This window comes from Grampus griseus (genome assembly GCF_964374135.1).
Source record: "Grampus griseus genome assembly, chromosome: 2".
NCBI lineage: Eukaryota > Metazoa > Chordata > Mammalia > Artiodactyla > Delphinidae > Grampus > Grampus griseus.
The window spans coordinates 34,102,392-34,128,701 of NC_139018.1; the positions used below are offsets into that span (position 1 = coordinate 34,102,392).

General features: G+C 37.8%; 1 protein-coding gene across 2 annotated transcripts in view; it reads right to left on the minus strand.

Moving 5' to 3' along the window:
* The window catches only part of RAD51B (RAD51 paralog B), a gene marked incomplete at its 3' end in the record, with an annotated part of 683,831 nt that overhangs the window by 653,330 nt on the left and 4,191 nt on the right, over window positions 1-26,310 (minus strand). For both annotated transcript variants that reach the window (XM_082649495.1, XM_082649494.1), the window contains exons 2-3: window positions 24,580-24,693; window positions 20,376-20,492 (exon numbers count right to left, since the gene is read on the minus strand). In XM_082649495.1, the coding sequence (XP_082505621.1) occupies window positions 20,376-20,492; window positions 24,580-24,693 (231 nt within the window). The remainder of the gene's footprint in view (window positions 1-20,375; window positions 20,493-24,579; window positions 24,694-26,310) is intronic.

Sequence of the window (26,310 nt, forward strand, 5' to 3'; positions counted from 1 at the left end):
AGGAAGCCGAAACAGGACTCTGGCGTCCTGCCTCTACCTTTTTGGGACAGTAGGATGGTCACTTCCAAAGCAAACTGCCCTACTCAAGGAGGACACCTGGTCTCCTTAAATCATGAACAAAGCATAGAAATGACTCAGGAAACACAAATAATGTAGACACGTGCTACATTGTTTCTCATTATTTACAGCAAGGATCTGGGTATAATCATTACTCTTAAATGTTGTAAAGATTTGTCAGTGCTTCACAGGTTTACCCTTCCAGAGGTACTCTCCAAACAAGACATGCAGATGCTACGTCTCTTTTTGCTGACATGAGTTTGGACCAGTACTCTAGTCCTGTGATGTCTGGATTACAGTATGAAAATACCTTTTTTTTTTTTTTTTTGCAGTACACGGGCCTCTCACTGTTGTGGCCTCTCCCGTTGCGGAGCACAGGCTCCGGACGCGCAGGCTCAGCGGCCATGGCTCACGGGCCCAGCCGCTGCACAGCATGTGGGATCCTCCCGGACCGGGGAACGAACCCGCGTCCCCTGCATCGGCAGGCGGACTCTCAACCACTGCGCCACCAGGGAAGCCCTGAAAATACCTTTTTTAATGATCCCTTTAAATACAAACTTTAATTTTACCTAATCACATCAGCATCTTTGTCATGCACTCTCAGCAGGGATGATAGTGACCCCAAAGGCAAAACTTGGTTTTAATTGGGGAAGGAGGGATTTTACTCTTTTCCCATATAAAGCACAGAACTACATGCAGTACATAAACAGATATACAGTATATCTACGGTATTAAAATCTCGTGGGGGGCGGGGGTTTATTAGGGAAAAAATGTCTAAAAAGCTCCTTAGGGGGTGATAATGAAAAAAAAATTGAGAAACACTGATCTGATCTGCATTACCTCATGTGAGAAGGCTACCATTACACGGTCTGATCTCCACATAATGCAAACATTTAAAGTTTAAACTTCAAACATATCTTTACTACCAATACTGTTATAATAGATGCAGAATTATCTGCTTATATATTCCATAAGTGAGGAATCTGATGTTCTCTGGGAATGAGACAAAGCCCTGTAGCTCGCTTCCATTAGTGATTCAGCAGAGCTGGTTTCTCTTTGATTTCTCCTCTGCTGCTTTGCCTTTGGCATGAGTAGCACTTCTCTAATTCCACTTTTAATCTTGGTGCTGTAACTGAACATACACAGATTCAGTGCAGTTCACATAAATCAAAACTGATGATAAATAAATTAGGGTGTTTTGAAGTCAGAGTCAGGAAAGAGCAGCTATAAAAGTGACAGCAGAATGTTTCCAGATTTATTCTTACTCCCTCAAGTCATCTCCAGGCCTAGTCTAAGTTTACTCAGCTAGATGCCTTACCTCTTACCTTCAACAGATCTAACTTCTATCTGATATCCAGGACTCCAGGTTTGAACTTTTCACCAGAAACAAAGATCGTGCAATGCAATTTGGTTAGACATCTCCACTGAGACCATGTAACAAATTACCACAAACCTAGCAGCTTTAAAACAATACCTGTTTATTATCTCACAGTTCTGTAGGTCAGTGAGCCACTTTGGAGGCATCTCCTCCAGCTCTAGTCAAGTTTTCAGATAATGGCAGCCTCAGCCAATATCTTAACTGTAATCTCATGAGAGACCAGAACCAAATACAGCCAGCTAAGCTGCTTCTGAATTCCTGACTCACAGAAACTGTGTGAGATAATAAGCAAGCATTTATTGATGTTTCTAGCCACAAAGTTTTGGAATGATTTGTTAAACAGCAGTATGTAACCACAATTATATAAATAAATATGTAGATATAGATATATAAAATCAGAGATATTCAACTTTAAAACTTGTAAGAAAAAAACTCCTAAAATAAAAGAATCATTGATGTTTATTAATAAAAAATCAATTAAGTAGAAAAATCATATTCCTTAAATGTACTATATTGATAATTTGAAAAAACAAATGGCATACAAATGAAAATAAATATTGTACCATGAAAGAGCAATGACATTAAAAGTTCCTAGTTTGGCTTATTCAAAGACCAAAGAGGAGAGTGTAGGAGAGACAGCAAGAACCAAAACATTATAGCAAACAAGTACTAAAGAACTGCTAAAAAATAAATAAATGAAAACAAATTCATTCATTCAATTAATACTTAATATGTATCTTCTACCTGTGCTAATACTGTGGATGTAATAATAAAAGGAATAAGACAATCCCTGCCCACTTGGAATTTATTCTCCAATGAGAAAGACATACATTAACTAATCACACAAACAGTAAACCTGTAACGGTGACAAGTGCTACACAGAAGAACCATAGTACATGGTTCAGTTCTCCAGGAATACACAATTCTAAATATGTTAATTTAAACATAATTAAATAGGCTCAAAATATACAAAATAATAAAACTACAAGTAAATTTGTTAACAATATAATGGAGTATTTTAATAACCCTCTCTGAATTAGTATCAGGTCAGGTTGAGAAAAACAAAATCAGCAAAGATAAAGAAGAGTTGAACAACCCAAATTACAAGCTTAATTTAATGGCCATAGGCAGAACACACAATCATTAGAGAATAATCATTCTTCTCATGCACACACGGGACACTTACAAAAGTTGATCACATATTAATCAAAACAAGTTTCAGGGACTTCCCTGGTGGCACAGTGGTTAAGACTCCATGCTCCCAATGCAGGGGGCCTAGGTTTGATCCCTGGTCAGGGAACTAGATCCTACATTGCATGCCACAACTAAGAGTGCATATGCTGCAACATATGCCGGCGAGCTGCAACTAAGGAGCCCCTGAGCCACAACTAAGGAGGCTGTCTGCCGCAACTAAGGAGCCTGCCTGCTGCAACTAAGACCTGGCACTACCAATAGCGCCAATAAATATTTATTTACCAAAATAAATAAATAAATATTTAAAAACAACAACAACAAGAAGTCTCAGAAAATTTCTGAGACTCAATATCACACAAAATTCTCTGACCAAAATGCAATTAGGTTAACAATCTAATTAAAATGTGAAAGGTAGGGCTTCCCTGGTGGCGCAGTGATTGAGAGTCCGCCTGCCGATGCAGGGGACGCGGGTTCGTGCCCTGGTCCAGGAAGATCCCACATGCTGCGGAGCGGCTGGGCCCATAGGCCATGGCACCTGAGCCTGCGCGTGCGGAGTCTGTGCTCCGCAACGGGAGAGGCCACAACAGTGAGAGGCCAGCGTACCGCAAAAAACAAAAAACAAACAAAAAAATGTGAAAGGTAAATTTTTAATTAAATAATTTAGATATTCAAACATTCCCAAAAAACATAAGTTAAAGAAGTAATCATAATGGAAATTTTTAAATACTATTAGAACTAAATAAAAATAAAATACTTTATCACCAAAAAGAATGCAGGAAGAAAAATTCGTAGCCTTACAAGCTCAGAGTAAAAAGAAGAACAACTGAAAATTAATTAATTAAATGTGTAATTTAAAAAGTTGGGGGGTGGTGATAAGAATCCCAGAATAAACACAATTAGATAGAGGGAGATAATAAGAAAATAACAAAAGTCATTGAGGTAGAAGACAAAGAAAACCAACAAAGAACCAAAACAAAAAGCACAGTTCTTTGAAAAGATTTAAAATACCTAAACCTTTGACCAGATCTTTTTAAAAGGAAGGGAAAGAGAAGACAAAGTTAATAATATTAGGAATGAAAAGGGTGGGTAGAACCACATATAAAACCAGATTTAAAGACAAGGAGAATACAGTGAAAACTTTTATGACAATAAATTTTCAAACTTAAAGAAAATGGGCAAATTCCTAAATATATCATTCACCAAAACTACTTAGAAAGAAATAAAAAACCTGAATAGCCCTTTAATCATTAAAAAATTTATTTAATTGTTTCAATTTTCCCACAAGGAAAGTACCAAGATCAGACAATTTTTCAGGCAAGTTCTACCAAATTTTCAAGAAACAATTCTCATCTTATGCAAACAATTACAGAATATAAAAAAAGATTCACTTTACCAATTAATTCAAAATAGATCACACAAAAATTAACTCAAAATAGATCACAGACTAAATGTAAAGCCTAAATATAAAACTCTAGAAGAAAACATAGCAAAAACTTGTGTCCTTGGCTAGACAAAAAGTTCATAGAGGTGACACAAAAGTACAGTCTTTAAAATAAAAACCTGATAGATTAGACTACAAAATTAAAAACTTCACAAGTTACCATTAAGAAAATGAGGAGAGACGCCACAGATAGGAAGAAAATAACTTCAAATTATATATCTGATAAAGGACTTGTATCCAGAATATAAAAGAACTCACAACTCAATAACAAGAAAACAAACAATTAAAAAATAGGCAAAAGATTTGAACAGATATTTCATTTAAAAAAAACATAGAAATGGCTAATAAGTACATGAATACGTGTTCATATCATTAGTCATTAGGAAAACACAAATTAAAACCACAATTAGGAAAACACAAATTAAAACCAAGTCATTAGGAAAACACAAATTAAAATTAACAGCCACAGTGTTCTAACACTCACTAGAACAGCTAAAATCAAAAAGATAAACAATACTAAGTGTTGCTGAGGATGTGGAAAAACAAACCATCATGAATTGCTGGTGAGACTGTAAAATGTCACAACCACTTTGGAAAGCAGCCTGGCAGTTTCTTAGAAAGCTAAACATGCACCTAGCGTATGATCTAGCCATTCCACTCCTAGGAATCTATGCAACAGAGGTAAAAAACCTATGCCCACACAAAGACATGTTTGTGAATTTTCATAATAGCATTATTCCTGATAGATAAAAACTGTAAACAATCCAAGTACCAATCAATTGACAGTTGGATAAACAAAATGTGTTACAGCCATACCATGGAATACTATTAATACTACTCAACAATTAATAAGAACAAACTGCTAATACATGTTACAAAATGAATGAACCTTAAAAACATCATTCTAGGTGAAAAACACCAAACACAAAAGCGACATATTATTTGATTCCATTTATATGAAATGTTTAGAAAAGGCAAATATGTAGACAAAACGTAGATCAGTGGATGCCTAGGGCTGAGGATTGGAGTGAGGATTAACTATAATCGGGCATGAGGGAATGTTTTAGGATGATGGGACACGTTGTAAACCTGGATTGTGATGATTTACTATGAATTCACTAATATAATCGAACTACAGTTACAGAGGTTGAATTTTAGAGTATTTAAATTGTACCTTAATAAAATTATTTTTGAGCAGAAGCAAGAAGAACTACAATTCTGCAGCCTGTGGAATGAAAACCACATTCACAGAAAGACAGACAAAATGAAAAAGCAGAGGACTTTGTACCAGATGAAGGAACAAGATAAAACGCCAGAAAAACAACTAAATGAAGAGGAGATAGGCGACCTTCCAGAAAAAGAATTCAGAATAATGATAGTGAAGATGATCCAAGATCTCGGAGAAAGAACGGAGGCAGGGCTTCCCTGCTGGCACAGTGGTTAAGAATCTGCCTGCCAATGCAGGGGACACAGGTTCGAGCCCTGGTCCAGGAAGATCCCACATGCCACGGAGCAACTAAGCCTATGCGCCACAACTACTAAGCCTGCGCTCTGGAACCCACGAGCCACAACTACTGAAGCCCGCGTGCCTAGAGCCTGTGCTCTGCAACAAGAGAAGCCACTGCAATGAGAAGCCTGCACACCTCAACGAACAGTAGCCCCCACTCACAGGAACTAGAGAAAGCCTGCACACAGCAACAAAGACCCAACAGAGACAAAAATAAATAAACTAAATAAAATAATTTAAAAAAAAAAGAATGGAGGTAAAGATTGAGAAGATGCAAGAAATGTTTACCAGAAACCTAAAAGAATTAAAGGACAAACAAACAGAGATGAACAATACAATAACTGAAATGAAAAATATACTAGAAGGAATCAATAGCAGAATAACGGAGGGAGAAGAACAGATAAGTGACCTGGAAGACAGAATGGTGGAATTCACTGCCACAGAACAGAATAAAGAAAAAAGAATGGAAAGAAATGAAGACAGCCTAAGAGACCTCTGGGACATTAAATGCAACAACATTTGCATTACAGGGGTCCCAGAAGGAGAAGAGACAGAGAAAGGACCCGAGAAACTATTTGAAGAGATTAGAGTCAAAAATTTCCCTAACATGGGAAAGGAAATAGCCACCGAAGTCCAGGAAGCACAGAGAGCCCCAGGCAGGATAAACCCAAGGAGAAACACGCCGAGACACATAGTAATCAAATTGGCAAATATTAAAGACAAAGAAAAAATATTGAAAGGGAAAAACAACAAATAACACACAAAGGAACTCCCACAAGGTTAACAGTTGATTTCTCAGCAGAAACTCTACAAGCCAGAAGGGAGTAGCACGATATATTTAAAGTGATGAAAGGGAAGAAACTGCAATCAAGATTACTCTACCTGGCAAGGATCTCATTCAGATTCGATGGAGAAATCAAAAGCTTTACAGATAAGCAAAAGCTAAGAGAATTCAGCACCACCAAACCAGCTCTACAACAAATGCTAAAGGAACTTCTCTATGTGGGAAACACAAGACAAAAAAAGGACCTACAAAAACAAAAACAAAACAATTAAGAAAATGGTCATAGGAACATATATATCGATAATTACCTTAAACGTGAACGGATTAAATGCTCCAACCAAAAGACACAGGCTCACTAAATGGATACAAAAAAACAAGACCCATATATATGCTGTCTACAAGAGACCCACTTCAGACCTAGGGACACATACAGACTGAAAGTAAGGGGATGGAAAAAGATATTCCATGCAAATGGAAATCAAAAGAAAGCAGGAATAGCAATACTCATATCAGATAAAATAGACTTTAAAATAAAGAATGTTACAAGAGACAAGGAAGGACATGACATAATGATCAAGGGATCAATCTGAGAAGAGGATATAACAATTATAAATATATATGCACCCAACATTGGAAGGAACTCAATACATACGGCAACTGCTAACATCTATAAAAGAGAAAATTGACAGTAACACAACAATAGTGGGGGACTTTAACACCTCACTTACACCAATGGACAGATCATCTAGACAGAAAATTAATAAGGAAACACAATCTTTAAATGATACAATAGACCAGATAGATTTAATTGATTTTCTTTTTTTTTATGGAGGATTTTCATTTATTAAACATTTGTTAAAGTATAACATACAACATACAGAAAGTGCAAAAATCATAATAGAGTTAAATAAATTTTCACAAACTGAACCCAGTCAACTCACATCAAGAGAATGTCACTGATTTCTTCTATTAACGACCACTCTCTCCTCTAATAACCATTATCCTGACGAATATGAAGTATTTTTTTCAGATTTTATTTTCTTTTATTTTTTTTTGATTCCCAAAGTAAAGACATTGATAAAGCAAATACAATCTGCAATAATAAATACATCTATAAATACATCTACAAATACATTAAATTATTGTATAATTTAGACTGTAAATATGGTCTATTTTTACTGCTTTCCCATAGAATACATTTGATCACACTTTTTTTATACAGCAGGTTCTTATTAGTCATCCATTTTATACACATCAGTGTATACATGTCAATCCCAATCGCCCAATTCATCACACCACCACCACCACCCCACACCGCTTTCCCCCGCTTGGTGTCCATACGTTTGTTCCCTACATCTGTGTCTCTATTTCTGCCCTGCAAACCAGTTCATCTGTACCATTTTTCTAGGTTCCACATATATGCGTTAATATACGATATTTGTTTTTCGCTTTCTGACTTACTTCACTCTGTATGAGTCTCTAGATCCATCCATGTCTCTACAAATGACCCAATTTTGTTCCTTTTTATGGCTGAGTAATATTCCATTGTATATATGTACCATATCTCCTTTACCCATTCAGCTGTCAATGGGCATTTAGGTTGCCTCCATGACCTGGCTATTGTAAATAGTGCTGCAATGAACATTGTGGAGCATGTGTCTTTTTGAATTGTGGTTTTCTCTGGGTATATGACCAGTAGTGGGATTGCTGGATCATATGGTAATTCTATTTTTACTTTTTTAAGGACCCTCCATACTGTTCTCCATAGTGGCTGTATCAGTTTACATTCCCACCAACAGTGCAAGAGGGTTCCCTTTTCTCCACGCCCTCTCCAGCATTTGTTGTTTGTAGATTTTCTGATGATGCCCATTCTAAACGGTGTGAGGTGATACTTCATTGTAGTTTTGTTTTGCATTTCTCTAATGATTAGTGATGTTGAGCAGCTTTTCATGTGCTTCTTGGCCATCTGTATGTCTTCTTTGGAGAAATGTCTATTTACGTCTTCTGCCCATTTTTGGATTGGGTTGTTTGTTTTTTTACTATCGAGCTGCATGAGCTGTTTATATTATTTTGGAGATTAATCCTTTGTCTGTTGATTTGTTTGCAAATATTTTCTCCCATTCTGAGGGTTGTCTTTTCGTCTTGTTCATGGTTTCCTTTGCTATGCAAAAGCTTTTAAGTTTCATTAGGTCTCATTTGTTTATTTTTGTTTTTATTTCCATTACTCTAGGGGGTGGATCAAAAAAGATCTTGCTGTGATTTATGTCAAAGAGTGTTCTTCCTATGTTTTCCTCTAAGAGTTTTATAGTGTCCGGTCTTACATTTAGGTCTCTAGTCCATTTTGAGTTTATTTTTGTGTATGGTGTTAGGGAGTGTTCTAATTTCATTCTTTTACATGTAGCTGTCCACTTTTCCCAGCACCACTTATTGAAGAGACTGCCTTTTCTCCATTGTATATTCTTGCCTGCTTTGTCATACATAAGTTGACCATAGGTGTGTGGGTTTAACTCTGGGCTTTCTATCTTGTTCCATTGATCTATGTTTCTGTTTTTGTGACAGTACCATATTGTCTTGATTACTGTACCTATGTAGTATAGTCTGAAGTCAGGGAGTCTGATTCCTCCAGCTCCGTTTTTTTCCCTCAAGACTACTTTGGCTATTCGGAGTCTTTTGTGTCTCCATACAGATTTTAAGATTTTTTTTCTACTTCCATAAAAATTGCCACTGGTAATTTGATAGGGATTGCATCGAATCTGTAGACTGCTTTCAGTAGTCTAGTCATTTTCACAATATTGTTTTTTCCAACCAAGAACATGGTATCTCTCTCCATCTGTTGGTATCATCTTTCATTTCTTTCATCAGTGTCTTATAGTTTTCTGAGTACAGGTCTTTTGTCTCCCTAGGTAGATGTATTCCTAGGCATTTTATTCTTTTTGTTGCAATGGTAAATGGGAGTGTTTCCTTAATTTCTCTTTCAGATTTTTCATCATTAGTGTATAGGAATGTAAGAGATTTCTGTGCATTAATTTTGTATCTTGAAACTTTACCAAATTCATTGATGAGCTATAGTAGTTTTCTGGTGGCATCTTTAGGATTCTCTATGTATAGTTTCATGTCATCTGCCAACAGTGACAGTTTAACTTCTTCTTTTCCAATTTGTATTCCTTTTATTTATTTTTCTTCTCTGATTGCCGAGGCTTGGACTTCCAAAACTATGTTGAATAATAGTGGTGAGAGTGGACACCCTTGTCTTGTTCTTGATCTTAGAGGAAATGCTTTCAATTATTCACCATTAAGAATGATGTTTGCTGTGGGTTTGTCTTATACGGCCTTTATTATGTTGAGGTAGGTTCCCTCAATGCCCACTTTCTGGAGAGTTTTTATCATAAATGGGTGTTGAATTTTGTGGACAGCTTTTTCTGCATCTGTTGAGATGATCATACGGTTTTTATTCTTCAATTTGCTAATATGGTGTATCACATTGATTGATTTGTGTATACTGAAGAATCCTTGCATCCCTGGGATAAATCCCACTTGATCATGGTGTATGATCCTTTTAATGTGTTGTTGGATTCTGTTTGCAGGTATTTTGTTGAGGATTTTTGCATCTATATTCATCAATGTATTGGTCTGTAATTTTCTTTTTTTGTAGTATCTTTGTCTGGTTTTGGTATCAGAGTAACTGTGGCCTCATACAGTGAGTTTGGGAGTATTCCTTCCTCCGCAATTTTTTGGAAGCGTTTGAGAAGGATGGGTGTCAGCTCTTCTCTAAATGGTTGATAGAATTCACCTGTGAAGCCATCTGGTCCTGGACTTTTGTTTGTTGGAAGATTTTAAATCACAGTTTCAATTTCATTACTTGTGATTGGTCTGTTCATATTTTCTATTTCGTCCTGGTTCAGTCTTGGAGGTTATACCTTTCTAAGAATTTGTCCATTTCTTCCAGGTTGTCCATTTTATTGGCATAGAGTTGCTTGTCGTAGTCTCTTAGGATGCTTTGTATTTCTGCAGTGTCTGTTGTAACTTCTCCTTTTTCATTTCTAATTCTATTGATTTGAGTCCTCTCCCTCTTTTTCTTGATGAGTTTGGCTAATGGTTCATCAATTTTGCTTATCTTCTAAAAGACAAGCAGCTTTTAGTTTTCTTGAACTAAAAGAACCAGCTTTTGGTTTTATTGATGTTTGCTATTGTTTTCTTTGTTTCTATTTCAGTTATTTCTGCTCTGATCTTTATGATTTCTTTCCTTCCACTAACTTTGGGTTTTGTTTGTTCTTCTTTACCTAGTTCCTTTAGGTGTAAGGTTAGAATATTTATTTGACATTTTTCTTGTTTCTTGAGGTGATTTTTCTTGTTTCTTGAGGTTTCTTGAGGCTATGCTTGTATAGCTATAAACTTCCCTCTTAGAACTGCTTTTGCTGTACCTCATAGGTTTGGGATTGTCTAGTTTTCATTGTCATTTGTCTCTAGGTATTTTTTGATTTCCTCTTTGATTTCTTCAGTGATCTCTTGGTTATTTAGTAACGTAGTATTTAGCCTCCATGTGTTTGTGTTTTTTACGTTATTTCCCCGTAATTCATTTCTAATCTCATAGCATTGTGGTCAGAAAAGATGCTTGATATGATTTCAACTTTCTTAAATTTACTGAGGCTTGGTTTGTGACCCAAGATGTGATCTATCCTGAAGAATGTTCCATGCGCACTTGAGAAGAAAGTGTAATCTGCTGTTTTGGGATGGAATGTCCTATAAATATCAATTAAATCTACCTGGTCTATTGTGTCATTTAAAGCTTCTGTTTCCTTATTTATTTTCATTTTAGATGACCTGTCCATTGGTGTGAGGTGTTAATGACCCCCACTATTATTGTGTTACTGTCGATTTCGTCTTTTACAGCTGTTAGCAGTTGCCTTATGTATTGAGGTGCTCCTATGTTGGGTGCATACATATTTATAATTGTTATATCTTCTTCTTGGATTGATCCCTTGATCATTATGTTATGTCCTTCCTTGTCTCTTGTAACATTCTTTATTTTAAAGTCTATTTTATCTGATATGGGTATTGCTACTCCAGCTTTCTTTTGATTTCCATTTGCATGGAATATCTTTTTCCATCCCCTCACTTTCAGTCTGTATGTGTCCCTAGGTCTGAAATGGGTCTCTTCTAGACAGCACATAGATGGGTCTTCTTTTTGTACCCATTCAGCAAGCCTGTGGCTTTTGGTTGGAGCATTTAATCCATTCACGTTTAAGGTAATTATTGATATGTAAGTTCGTTTACCATTTTCTTAATTATTTTGGGTTTGCTATTGTAGGTCCTTTTTTTCTCTTGTGTTTCCCACTTAGAGAAGTTCCTTTACCATTTGTTGTAGAGCTGGTTTGGTGGTGCTGCATTCTCTTAGCTTTTGCTTGTCTGTAAAGCTTTTGACTTCTCCATCAATTCTGAATGAGATCCTTGCCAGGTAGAGTAATCTTGGTTGTATGTTTTTCCCTTTCATCACTTTAAGTATATCATGACACTCCCTTCTGGCTTGTAGAGTTTCTGCTGAGAAATCAGCTGTTAACCTTATGGGAGTTACCTTGTATATTATTTGTCATTTTTCCCTTGCTGCTTTCAATTACTTTTCTTTGTCTTTAATATTTGCCAGTTTGATTACTATGTGTCTCAGCATGTTTCTCCTTGGGTTTATCCTGTATGGGACTCGTTGCACTTCCTGGACTTGGGTGGCTATTTTGTTCCCCACGTTAGGGAAGTTTTCAACTATAATTTCTTCAAAGATTTTCTCAGGTCCTTTCTCTCTCTCTTCTCCCTCTGGGACCCCTATAATGCGAATGTTGTTGAGTTTAATGTTGTCCCAGAGGTCTCTTAGGCTGTCTTCATTTCTTTTCATTCTTTTTTCTTTATTCTGTTCTGCAGCAGTGAATTCCACCATTCTGTCTTCCAAGTCACTTATCCCTTCTTCTGCCTCAGTTATTCTGCTATTGATTCCTTCTAGTGTACTTTTCATTTCAGTCATTGTATTGTTCATCTCTGTTTGTTTGTTCTTTAGTTCTTCTAGGTCTTTGTTAAACATTTCTTTCATCTTCTTGATCTTTGCCTCCATTGGTCCTGGATCATCTTCACTATCATTATTCTGAATTCTTTTTCTGGAAGGTTGCCTATCTCCACTCCATTTAGTTGTTTTTCTGGGGTTTTTGTCTTGTTCCTTCATCTGGTACATAGTCCTCTGCCTTTTCATCTTGTCTATCTTTCCGTGAATGTGGTTTTTGTTCGACAGGCTGCAGGATTGTAGTTCTTCTTGCTTCTGTTGTCTGCCCTCTGGTGGATGAGGCTATTTAAGAAGCTTGTGCAGGTTTCCTGATGGGAGGGACTGGTGGTGGGTAGAGCTGGATGCTGCTCTGCTGGGCAGAGCTCAGTAAAACTTTAATCTGCTTGACTGCTGATGGGTGGGGCTGGGCTTCCCACCTGTTGGTTGTTTGGCCTAAGGCAAACCAAAACTGGAGCCTACGTGGGCTCTTTGGTGGGGTTAATGGCAGACTCTGGGAGGGCTCATGCCAAGGAGTGCTTCCCAGAACTTCTGCTGCCAGTGTCCTTGTCCCTGCGGTGAGCCACAGCCACCTCCTGCCTCTGCAGGAAACCCTCCACACTAGCAGGTGGGTCTGGTTCAGTCTCCCCTGGGTTCACTGCTCCTTCCCCTGGGTCCCGATGGGAACACTACTTTGTGTGTGCCCTCCAATAGTGGAGTCTCTGTTTCCCCCAGTCCTGTCGAAGTCTTGCAATCAAATCCCACTAGGCTTCAAAGTCTGATTCTCTAGGAATTCCTCCTCCTGTTGCCAGACCCCCAGGTTGGGAAGCCTGACGTGTGGCTCAGAACCTTCACTCCAGTGGGTGGACTTCCATGGTATAATTATTCTCCAGTCTGTGAGTCGCCCACCCAGCAATTATGGGATTTCATTTTGTCCTGACTGCACCCCTCCTACCGTCTCACTGTGGCTTCTCCTTTGTCTTTGGACGTGGGGTATCTTTTTTGGTGAGTTCCAGTGTCTTCCTGTCGATGATTGTCCAGCAGCTACCTGTGATTCTGGTGTTCTCACAAGAGGGAGTGAGAGCACGTCCTTCTACTCCGCTATCTTGGTTCAGGCCTTCGATTTAATTGATATTCATAGGACATTCCATCCAAAAACAGCAGATTACACTTTCATCGCAAGTGCACATGGAACATTCTCTAGGACCGATCACATCTTGGGTCACAAATCAAGCCTCAGTAAATTTAAGAAAATTGAAATCATATCAAGCATCTTTTCTGACCACAAAACTATGAGATTAGAAAGCAATTACAGGGAAAAAACATAAAAAACACAAACACATGGAGGATAAAAAATACGTTACTAAATAACCAAGAGATCACTGAAGAAATCAAAGAGGAAATCAAAAAATACCTAGAGACAAATGAAAACAAAAACACGACGATCCAAAACCTATGGGATGCAGCAAAAGCAGTTCTAAGAGGTAAGTTTATAGCAATACAAGCTTACCTCAAGAAGCAAGAAAATCTCAAATAAACAATCTAACCTTACACCTAAAGGAACTAGATAAAGAAGAACAAACAAAACCCAAAGTTAGTGGAAGGAAAGAAATCATGAAGATCAGAGCAGAAATAACTGAAATAGAAACAAAGAAAACAATAGCAAACATCAATAAAACTAAAAGCTGGTTCTTTGAGAAGATAAACAAAACTGATAAACCATTAGCCAGACTCATCAAGAAAAAGAGGGAGGGCTTCCCTGGTGGCGCAGTGGTTGAGAGTCCGCCTGCTGATGCAGGGGACGTGGGTTTATGCCCCGGTCCGGGAGGATCCCACATACCACGGAGCGGCTGGGCCTGTGAGCCATGGCCGCTAAGCCTGCGCGTCCGGAGCCTGTGCTCTGAAACGGGAGAGGCTACAACAGTGAGAGGCCCAGGTACCGCAAAAAAAAAAAAAATGAAAAAGAAAAAGAGGGAGAGGACTCAAATCAATAAAATTAAAAATGAAAAAGGAGAAGTTACAACAGACACCGCAGAAATAAAAAGCATCCTAAGAAACTACTACAAGCAACTCTATGCCCATAAAATGGACAACCTGGAAGAAATGGACAAATTCTTAGAAAGGTATAACCTTCCAAGAATGAACCAGGAAGAAATAGAAAATATGAACAGACCAATCATAAGTAATGAAATTGAAACTGATTAAAAGATCTTCCAACAAACAAAAGTCCAGGACCAGATGGCATCACAGGTGAATTCTAACAAACATTTAGAGAAGAGCTAACATACATCCTTCTCAAACTCTTCCAAAAAATTGCAGAGGAAGGAACACTCCCAAACTCATTTTATGAGCCCACCATCACCCTCATACCAAAAACAGACAAAGATAATACAAAAACAGAAAATTACAGACCAATATCACTGATGAACATAGATGCAATAATCCTCAACAAAATACTAGCAAACAGAATCCAACTACACATTAATAGGATCATACACCATGACGAAGTGGGATTTATCCCAGGGATGCAAGTATTCTTCAATATACGCAAATGAATCAATGTGATACACCGTAACAGGAAATTGAAGAATAAAAACCATATGGTCATCTCAATAGATGCAGAAAAAGCTTTCCACAAAATTCAACACCGATTTATGATAAAAACTCTTCAGGAAGTGGACATAGAGGGAACCTACCTCAACATAATAAAGACCATATACGACAAACCAACAGCAAACATCATTCTCAGTGGTGAAAAACTGAAAGCATTTCCTCTAAGATCAGGAACAAGACAAGGATGTCCACTCTCACCACTATTATTCAACATAGTTTTGGAAGTCCTAGCCACGGCAATCAGAGAAGAAAAATAAATAAAAGGAATACAAATTGGAAAAGAAGAAGTAAAACTGTCACTGTTTGCAGATGACATGATACTATACATAGAGAATCCTAAAGGTGCCACCAGAAAACTACTAGAGCTCATCAATGCATCTGGTAAAGTTGCAGGATACAAAATTAATGCACAGAAATCTCTTGCATTCCTATACACTAACAACGAAAGATCAGAAAGAGAAATTAAGGAAACACTCCCATTTACCACTGCAACAAAAAGAATAAAATACCTAGGAATAAACCTACCTAAGGAGTTAAAAGACCTGTACTCAGAAAACTATAAGACACTGATGAAAGAAATCAAAGATGACATAAACAGATGGAGAGATATTCGATGTTGTTGGATTAGAAGAATCAAACTTGTGAAAATGATGCACTACCCAAAGTAATCTACAGATTCAATGCAATCTCTATCAAATTACCAGTTGCAATTTTTATAGAACTAGAACAAAAAATCTAAAAATTTGTATGGAGACACAAAAGACCCCAAAGAGCCAAAGCAGTCTTGAGGGAAAAAAACGGAGCCGGAGGAATCAGACTTCCTGACTTCAGACATACTATAAAGCTACAGGAATCAAGACAACATGGTACTGGTGCAAAAACAGAAATACAGATCAATGAAACAGGATAGAAAGCCTAGAGATAAACCTACGCACCTATGGTCAACTAATCTATGACAAAGGAGGCGAGGATATACAATGGAGAAAAGACAGTCTCTTTAATAAGTGGTGCTGGGAAAACTGGATAGCTACATGTAAAAGAATGAAATTAGAACACTCCTTAACACCATACACAAAAATAAAACTCAAAATGGATTAAAAACCTAAATGTAAGGCTGGGCACTATAAAACTCTTAGAGGAAAACATAGGCAGAACACTCTTTGACATAAATCACAGCAAGATCTTTTTTGATCCATGGCCTAGAGTAATGGAAATAAAAACAAACAAATGGGACCTAATGAAACTTAAAAGCTTTTGCACAGCAAAGGAAACTACAAAGAAGACAAAAAGACAACCCTCAGAATGGGAGAAAATATTTGCAAACTAATCAATGGACAAAGGATTAATCTCCAAAATATATAAACAGCTCATGCAGCTCAATATTAAAAAAACAAACAACCCAATCCAAAAATGGGCAGAAGACCTAGACATTTCTCCAAAGAAGACATACAGATGGCCAAGAAGCACATGAAAAGCTGCTGAACATCACTAATCATTAGAGAAATGTAAATCAAAACTGCAATGATTTATCACCTCACACCAGTTAGAATGTGCATCATCAGAACATCTACAAACAACAAATCCTGGAGAAGGTGTTCGTGGGAATGTAAATGGATACAGCCAGTATGGAGGTTCCCTAAAAAACTAAATATAGAATTACCATATGACCCAGCAATCCCATTACTGGGCATATACCCAGAGAAAACCATAATTCAAAAAGACACATGCACCCCAATGTTCATTGCAGCACTATTTACAATAGCCAGTTCATGGAAGCACCCTAAATGCCCATCAACAGACGAATGGGTAAAGAAGATGTGGTACATATATACAGTGGAATATTACTCAGCCATAAAAAGGAACGAAACTGGGTCATTTGTAGAGACATGGATGGATCTAGAGACTGTCATACAGAGTGAAGTAAGTCAGAAAGAGAAAAACAAATATCGTATATTAACACATATATATGGAACCTAGAAAAATGGTACAGATGAACTGGTTTGCAGGGCAGAAATAGAGACACAGATGTAGAGAACAAACGTATGGACACCAAGGGGAGAAAGTGGAGGGGGGTGGGGATCATGGTGTGATGAATTGAGAGACTGGGATTGACATGTATACACTGATGTGTATAAAATGGATGACTAATAAGAAACTGCTGTATAAAAAAATAAAATAAAATTATTTTTTTAAATAGCCGAATGATTTATAAAAAGATATTCCAGCTCATTAGTAATCAGGAAAATGAAAACTAAGATCACAAAGATGGGCAGAAACTGAGAAGTCAGATAATACCAAGGTAAGAAGACATGGAGCAAGAGGTATTCGTGCACATCACTCATAGGAATGTAAACAGGCACAACCACTCTGGAAAACAATTTGTCCTGATTCTGCAATGTTACCTATGTGCATACTCTATAATAACCAGCAAATCACTCCAAGGTAGATCCCCTAGACAGGAGCCAGCTAGTAAATATTTTAGGCTTTGCAAACCATGAGGTCTCTGCCACAACTAACGCAACTCTGCCTTGTATCTCAAAAACTGCCACAGACAAAATGTAAACAAATGAACATAGTTGTGTTACAATAAAACTTTATTTATAAAAAACAGGCAGCTGTCCAGATTTGATCACTGGGCAGTAGTTTGCCAATCTGTGCCCTAGAGAAATACCTGTACATGTGATCCAGGAGACATGTACAACAGTTTTCACAGGACTTGTTTATATTAGCAGCAAACTGCTAATATTTGGAAACAACCCAAATGTTCACTCACAGGAGAAGGGATAAACAAACTGTGGCCATATTTTCAAAATGGAGTATGACACAGCAGTGAAAATGAATTATACTCTTGCTACTTGCAACATGGATAAATCTTAGAAAATAATATTAAGTGGAAAAATCAATTCATAGAAGAGATATGATTGAATCACCAATATATTGTGTAATAGAGCTCAAAAATAAGCAAAACTAAATAAAATGCTACATTTCCTATGTATATGAGTGATAAAGGAAAACTATAGGTATTGGTAACCATTGGGGAAAAAAAGTACAGCAATGGTAGAATCACTATGCTGTACACCTGACACCAATATAATATTGTAAATCAACTATACTTCAATTAAAAAAAAAAGATAGCAATGGTGGAAATTCAGGAGGGAAGTTACCTCCCAACAGAAGGCCAAAGATGGGATCAGGGAGGAGCCCACAGTTGGTTTCAATGATTTTGGTATTGTTCTGCGTTTTATATTGGGTCACAGGCTCATAAATGTTCATAACTTACACATGCAGGATGTATTTAATCTTGTATACATAAGATAGATATTAAATTTTTATTTTTAATACAAGGTCAACAAATACTCCCTGTACTCAGCTGAAAAATCCCAAAAAGACTGCAGAGGCTACCTGGAGCTGAAACAGAAAGTAGAGAACTTGCCTCTAATAAGCAATCAGGGTATTTATATTCCATGTCAGCCAATCAGATGATGAAGAAACATCTAATGGCTTGTAACTATCTCTTGGATTCAGAAAGAATTGATAAAAGCTACATGAAAAAGTATTGAAACTATTCCAAAACTTAAAAAATAAGAAAGTATTTGTTGGTTAATCTTCCTGAAGTTTTGCTATTTAAATAATTAAGTTTATAACTGTGGATCACAATTACTATAAAGCCTCTTCTTTTTTTTTAAAATAAACCTATTTCAACAAAGGTCCAACTAGATCACAAAAAGATTATGTAAGATAGGATTCTGGCACCATCTGGTGGCAGTGCCCTGCAACAGCACATTCTAATTTCTATTAAAGGTTAATTCACTCTTTCATTCATTTACCTACTATCCAATAGGCATCTACTAGGCATAGCACACACATATTTTAAAATCTTTCTTGGTGGGCTTCCCTGGTGGTGCAGTAGTTAAGAATCCGCCTGCCAATTCAGGGGACACGGGTTCGAGCCCTGGTCCAGGAAGATCCCATATGCCGCAGAGCAACTAAGCCCATGTGCCACAACTACTGCGCCTGCACTCTAGAGCCCACGAGGCACAACTGCTCAGTCTGCGACCCACAACTACTGAGCCCGTGTGCCACAACTACTGAAGTCCACGTGCCTAGAGCCCGTGCTCCACAACAAGAGAAGCCACCAAAATGAGAAGCCCATGCACCGCAACGAAAAGTAGCTCCCACTTGCCACAACCAGAGAAAAGCCCACACGCAGCAACGAAGACCCAATACAGCCAAAAATAAAATAAATAAAAATTAAAAAAAAAAAAACTTTATAAAAAAAAAATCTTTCTTGGAAGACCGGAAATAAAATAATGTATACTACCTAAAAGAGGTCCCCTATTTTCAAGGGAAAATATCTACAGTTAAATTTATGCCTATCAGAATATAAGCGTCTACTCTTGTTAAAAGTTTGTTTCAAGCATCTATTCCCCTAGAACTCTCACGCAAGAAGTCCCTCAGGAGTGTTCTGGTAAACATAGTCTATGGAGTCACCACATGAGGACCAGTAAGCACATGAATGCACTTTTCAAGGAAAAGAACTGTTGTGGCTTTAAAATATCCTCAAATTCTTGACACTTCTTTCAAAAGGTAGAATCTAATTTCCCTTTCCTTGAATGTGGGCTGGACTTAATTACCCGCTTCTAAAGAAGAGAAAGTGGCAGAAGTGATGGTATATAACTTCCAAAGCTGAATCATCAAAGCAATAGCCATTTCCATCTTGCCTGAGGGAGTCAAGACATCGTGTCAGGAGGAGACTCAAGCAACCTGTGGAGAGCCCTCTGGAGAGGAATCGTGACCTCCGCCAACAACCAGCACCAACCTGCCCCCTCGCATCCTTCGCCAATATCACTGAGCTAAGCCACCCCCAAAGAAATGGAAATCAATGTTTATTGTTGTTTAAGCCACTTAGTTTGGGGGTAATTTGTTATGCAAAAATATATAACTAATACAACAACCTATTACTTCCTAGAACCAAATTTTATCTTTAACAGGAAGTGAAAATAGCTCATTTCAGTTTAATACTATAATTTGCCCACATTGTTAATAAAATTTCAAATTTTCCTTCCTAATACACTAAGTAGTGATCCTTTTCTAATTCCCCCAAATTGTTTCATATTATTTCATAATATTCATCACTTTCTAATTCAAAGAAACAGCAACCCAAGCAGATTTCAGTCAGTCAGCAGGGATTTTTTTGGACCATCTTCCTTTTGATGTACTGTACTAGTACTGTACTAGGGACTGAGTGGAGAACCATGCCCTTGAGGTACTTATAATTTAGATGAATATTCCCAAAATAATTTATGTTTTTAATTAACCTTTTTCCCCTGGCTCTGAAGGTTCTAAGTCAATGGAAGAAGGTTTGGAAAGTTTCTTTTTTACCTCTGTGAGGGATCCACAAGCTACACCACCATGCAGGGCTTCATCCAAAGCAGAGAGGGTTGTAGATAAAAATGCTGGTGATGGAGCATCAGACCTCTGTGTCTTTATCTCATAAGCCTGAACAAAGAAGAGATTAAGTTATTTTCAACCTCAATATTTATTCAAAAACATAAGTCAACTCCAAACTCAAATTCTAGCAGTTGGAACCCCTTTTTTTTCTTCTACTGTTTATTTATTCAACAACTATTTACTCTGTGCCGGGGACTGTGCTAGATCTGGGGGCTGTGATATAAAAGACAGAGCCCCTGCCCCACAGTACTTATAGCCAACTAGGGACTATGAAATTAGGACTAGAAACTAAGCAATTACCATACACTTAAATAAGAGATACTGTGATAGGGCAAGTGGAGATCTGGAGAGAGTATACCTGATCTGGATTTTGTGATATAGGAAGGCTTCAAGGGAGATCTGGATGTCTGAGCTAAAACCTGAAATGACTGTTAGACAGGCAAAGGGAATGTGCATGTTCCTGGCAAAGAGACAAGAATGTACGAAGAAAGGTCGAGAAGCAAGAAAGAAAGGAAATGGAAACTCACAAAAACTACAAAAAACAAAAAGAGTTCATTTAGAACGTCGGAAAGAAGGCGCGAGGTCGTGGTATGGCAAGCAATAAGGCTGGAGAAATAAACAGGGGCCTAATCAGGAAGAGCGTTGCTGAAGTGTGGCGTGTAGGCTGAGAGCAACAGGGAGTGACACGGCCAAGCTACCATTTCAAACCAAGGTTGCTTTACGAAGAACAGCTTGAAGGTGGATGGGGGAGACTAAGAAATGGCCTCCCAAAAGACAGCCACATCAAATGCTTGGAACCTGTGAATATTACCTTATTTGGAAAAAGGGTCTTTGCAGATGTGGTTAACATGATTACATACCCACCAGCAATGTGTAAGAACACTTGCCTCTCTGCAATCTCTAACATTACAAATTACTACTGTTATATTAAGTTGCCCAAAACTGAAGTCAAGCCACAGAACTGAAATTTTTCATTCCTTCCTTCATTCAAAAAATATGAATTAATTGCCAACTTCATGCCATATACTATGATAAGCTCTGGGAATAGAGTGGTAACCCAAACAGACCTAGTTTCTACCCACCTAAAGTTTACAATTTAATAAGTCTAGGTCTCAAATCCAAGGCTCTTCTGCTCCTGTGAGGACGTAGGAAGACCAGTATATTAATACGTATGAGCCATAAATGTGCCCACTCTTGTCTAATCTCACCTATTGAGTTCTTAGATCAGTTAAACCATGGATTGCCACAGAGTTTTTTAAAGGCAACATTCAGGCACATAAAATAAAATAGAATAAAGCTACAGTAAAAGGTGTGTGCCTTTCATCTGATTTAGAAATACCTAAATATTGCCTACAATCTATCAGGCAACATAGGTGGGCATGGGGACACTTTACAGACATGTAAAGGCAGTCCAATCTGTTAACATTAAAGTACTTCCTTTGCAACTATAAATGTAATTACTAGAATAATAGTTCTCGTGACTCAAAAAACTACTAAAATGAACTAACAGAACAAGACTTCAGAAATCATAGTGTGTACATAAGCGAGACAAAGAGGGACCCTGCGATGTGACACACCACCAGTTCTCTTCTACCCTGGAGGCTGCTTCCTAGACTCATCGTTGTCTAACCTGATCTTGAAATGCTGGCTGGATTCGGGACGTGGTCTTGGGCACACTTACATTCTCACTGTACATACCTTCTAGGCAATCTCTCGCCCATTTTCACGGCTTTGACTACCATGTTCACCCCGATGACTCCCCAATGCAGCTTCCAGTGCAGACCTCTACTTCAAGCTCACAGTCCACATATTTAACTGCCTACTTCGCATCTCTACTCAATGTTTCACAAGCACCAAAAATTCGACAGGTACTAACGAATTCACGATCTGCCGCCCTCAAACCTGATCCTCTTCCGATATTCCTCATCTCAGGAAATGGTACCACCCAATCTTTCAAAGCAAAATCAAGGAATCATCTCTGACACTTTCCTGTACCTCACCACCACCCACAGCCAAATCATCACCGAATCCTATTCATTCTACCTCCTAAGTATCTCTCACGACAACTGACATTACACCATCGGCATCAGTACCACACTAATAGTCCATGTCACAATCTGTCTGTAATACAGTCATAGATACCTAACTAGTCTTCACAAATATTTTCTTGTTCCTTTTCAATCACGTGTCTATGTTTAAAGACTGAGTTTTTAAAAACACGTATTAGATTACTCCCTTTGATGATGTGTCATTGCTTTCAGAATAAAGTCCAAAATCCTTAACATGGTCTGCAGGTCCCAGTGACCTGACCCCTGCTTGCTTCTACAACTTCATCTCTTGACACTCTCTTCCTTGCCACTACGTTCATTCACACTGGCCTGACTTTCTTACCATACAAGCACGATTCTCCTGCTCTTCGCAGGGGCTTTGCATTTCCCAGTCACAGTGCCTGCAAACCCTTCCCTGCTCCCTCCCTTCCCAACTCCGTTGTCCATCTCTCTCCTATTCATCCTTCAGGTTTGAGCTGAAGTATCGCTTCCTTGAGGGAGCCCTTCCTAAGGACCCCTAAACTAAGTAATGTCCCTGTTATTCAGTTTCTAAGCTCTTTGTACTTTTCTTTGATAGGACTCGTCATTACTACAGTTAACTAATCATTTGTATAATTATTTGTTTACTGTCTGACTGTTCCCACTAGACTGTAAGCTACATGAGGGCAGGAACTTTATCAGTCATCTTCACTATAATATCCCCAGTACCTGACAGATCCATGGCTGGCACTCGATAAATATTGGTTGAAGGAATAAATTATTGAATAAATAAATTAACAAAAAAAGCTTTATGAGGGAATGAACTAAGGCTAAGCCAATATTTAAGACAGGATTCAAATCTAAAGAATTTTACCAGAGTAATGTACAACGAAGGAGAAAGATGGCTCTTTGAACTGGCATTTGGAATGGTAGTGACATTGCAGCTGAAAGTGGTGATGGAAGTGGAGACTAAAGGTGAATTTCCTATTCACAGTCTCCTACTTAATTATCTAACTAGGAACATGCCATAGATATTGACCAAATAGAACGACAGATGTCAAACCAAAATGTTCTCTTGGTGATTTACAACCTTCAAAATAGTGACAAGTTAACTTGAACCTTGTCACAGAATCATAAGATACTATTTTAACTCTCTAACTTCTCCCATAAAACAAAGCGAGCTCTTCAAAGATACCGGATCAACGACAAAGCTAAGACTACTGCCCATCTCTAACTCCAATTCTAATTCTCCTTCTGACTATTTTGCCTTTAATGTATTTTCCTTAGACAATGAGCTAAATCTGAACAAAAGAAAATACTCACTTTGTTCATTGTTTGCAAAGTTTCAAATGACACAAATATTCCTTCCTTCCTCCTTCACAGAGTTAGACCCTACTTTATTGCTTAGTGGTTACCAAATTTCAATATAAGGTAGTAAGGTAAGTAATTTATAACCCACATAAACAAATACATTTGCAAAACACCGGACAGACTTTTAGGCAACTCTTATTCTGGGAAAACAAGATATTTTCTACCATGCACTAAACCTATATTTTGAAAAGCTAAAGTCATGAGACAGAAAGTATGAAATAATGGTACAACTTGATGAGGGCTTATTACAAAACACTTTAACTCTTCTCAGGAGTGAGGATAAGTTTTCAAGTATTATTCATTCAATCAGTAAGAGAGTATAAGTCCAACAGGTGTACTTTATGATGCACAGTAAGTAATGATGATAAAAGTTAGTATTACAGAGACAGGAGCATTCTAAAATTAACAGTATATTATACTTTAACCATGAGGTTCACAAATCCTACCCAAACAAACAAAAGAGAAAGATGACCTTTTGAAATATCAATACCAGCTACAGAGAAAAAAAAATCATATTACCCTCTCATTCCCATAATTAGGAACTGTCTCCCATGAGCTTATAAACTACATAAATTTCTTACATATATTCTCATTAGAGGACTAACTCTATGCTGTGAGGGTTGGTATTTTTGAGGTGCTCATCTCTATTTTTGCTTTTGCCTCATCACCCAAAAGATTTTAAACGAGATACAGAATCGTTTCAAAATACAAATCATAATTCTAAAATATATACATACCGTTTGCATCCGTGGGGCACAGGCCCTGCTGACCACACACAAAAGTTCATGGACACCTTGATAACTAAGTCCAGTCATCTTCATAAGCTCCAGTGGGGAAAGACATAGAAAGTCCTAAAAAACATAAAGAAAATATTTAAAATATATATGTGCAACAAAGATACTGGAATTAAAAGGAAACTTTCAATTGACACTATCCATGTGTAAATAAAAGCAGAATTTATTGTAGATCAGGGACTTCGCTGGTGGTCCAGTGGTTAAGACTCCACGCTCCCAATGCAGGGGGCCTGGGTTCAATCCCTGGTCAGGGAACTAGATCCCACATGCCACAACTAAGAACCAGTGCAGCCAAATAAATCCATAAGTATTTAAAAAAAATTTATTGTAGATCAAAGATTTATATGTTTCTTATAGTATTTTCCCCCTAAATAGCCCTTAACTAAAAGATATGATGATATAATCTTATCCTCTGATTATCCACCTTGGCATATACCAGAGGACACACCAAGTAACAACACATAGCAGCAGAATCCAACTCAGGTGTATGTTGGCGCTGCCCTTGTGCCTGAAAGAGTCTGGGCACAAACAGATGACCACAAAGAGTCAGGCTGAAATGAGTTTCTTCAAATGACAATGAAAACACGATGACCCAAAACCTATGGGATGCAGCAAAAGAAATTCTAAGAGGGAAGTTTATAGCAATACAATCCCACCTCAAGAAACAAGAAAAATCTCAAATAAACAACCTAACCTTACACCTAAAGCAATTAGAGAAAGAAGAACAAAAAAACCCCAAAGTTAGCAGAAGGAAAGGAGTCATAAAGATCAAATCAGAAATAAATGAAAAAGAGGGCTTCCCTGGTGGCGCAGTGGTTGAGAGTCCGCCTGCCAATGCAGGGGACACGGGTTCGTGCCCCAGTCTGGGAAGATCCCACATGCCGCGGAGCGGCTGGGCCCGTGAGCCATGGCCGCTGAGCCTGCGCATCTGGAACCTGTGCTCTGCAACGGGAGAGGCCACAACAGTGAGAGGCCCGCGTACCGCAAAAAAAAAAAAAAAAAAAAAAAAAAAAAGAAAGAAATGAAAAAGAAATAAAGGAAACAAGAGCAAAGATCAATAAAACTAAAAGCTGGTTCTTTGAGAAGATAAACAAAATTGATAAACCATTAGCCAGACTCATCAAGAAAAAAGAGGGAGAAGACTCAAATCAATAGAAATTAAAAATGAAAAAGGAGAAGTAACAACTGACACTGTAGAAATACAAAGGATCATGAGAGATTACTACAAGCAACTATATGCCAAAAAAATGGACAACCTGGAAGAAATGGACAAATTCTTACAAAAGCACAACCTTCGGAGACTGAACCAGGAAAAAATAGAAAATAAAAACAGACCAATCACAAGCACTGAAATTGAGACTGTGATTAAGAATCTTCCAACAAATAAAACCTCAGGACCAGACAGCTTCACAGGCGAATTCTATCAAACATTTAGAGAAGAGCTAACAGCTATCCTTCTCAAACTCTTCCAAAATACAGCAGAGGTAAGAACACTCCCAAACTCATTCTACGAGGCCACCATCACCCTGATATCAAAACCAGACAAAGATGTCACAAAAAAAGAAAACTACAGGCCAATATCACTGATAAACATAGATGCAAAAATCCTCAACAAAATACTAGCAAACAGGATCCAACAGCACATTAAAAGGATCATACACCATGATCAAGTGG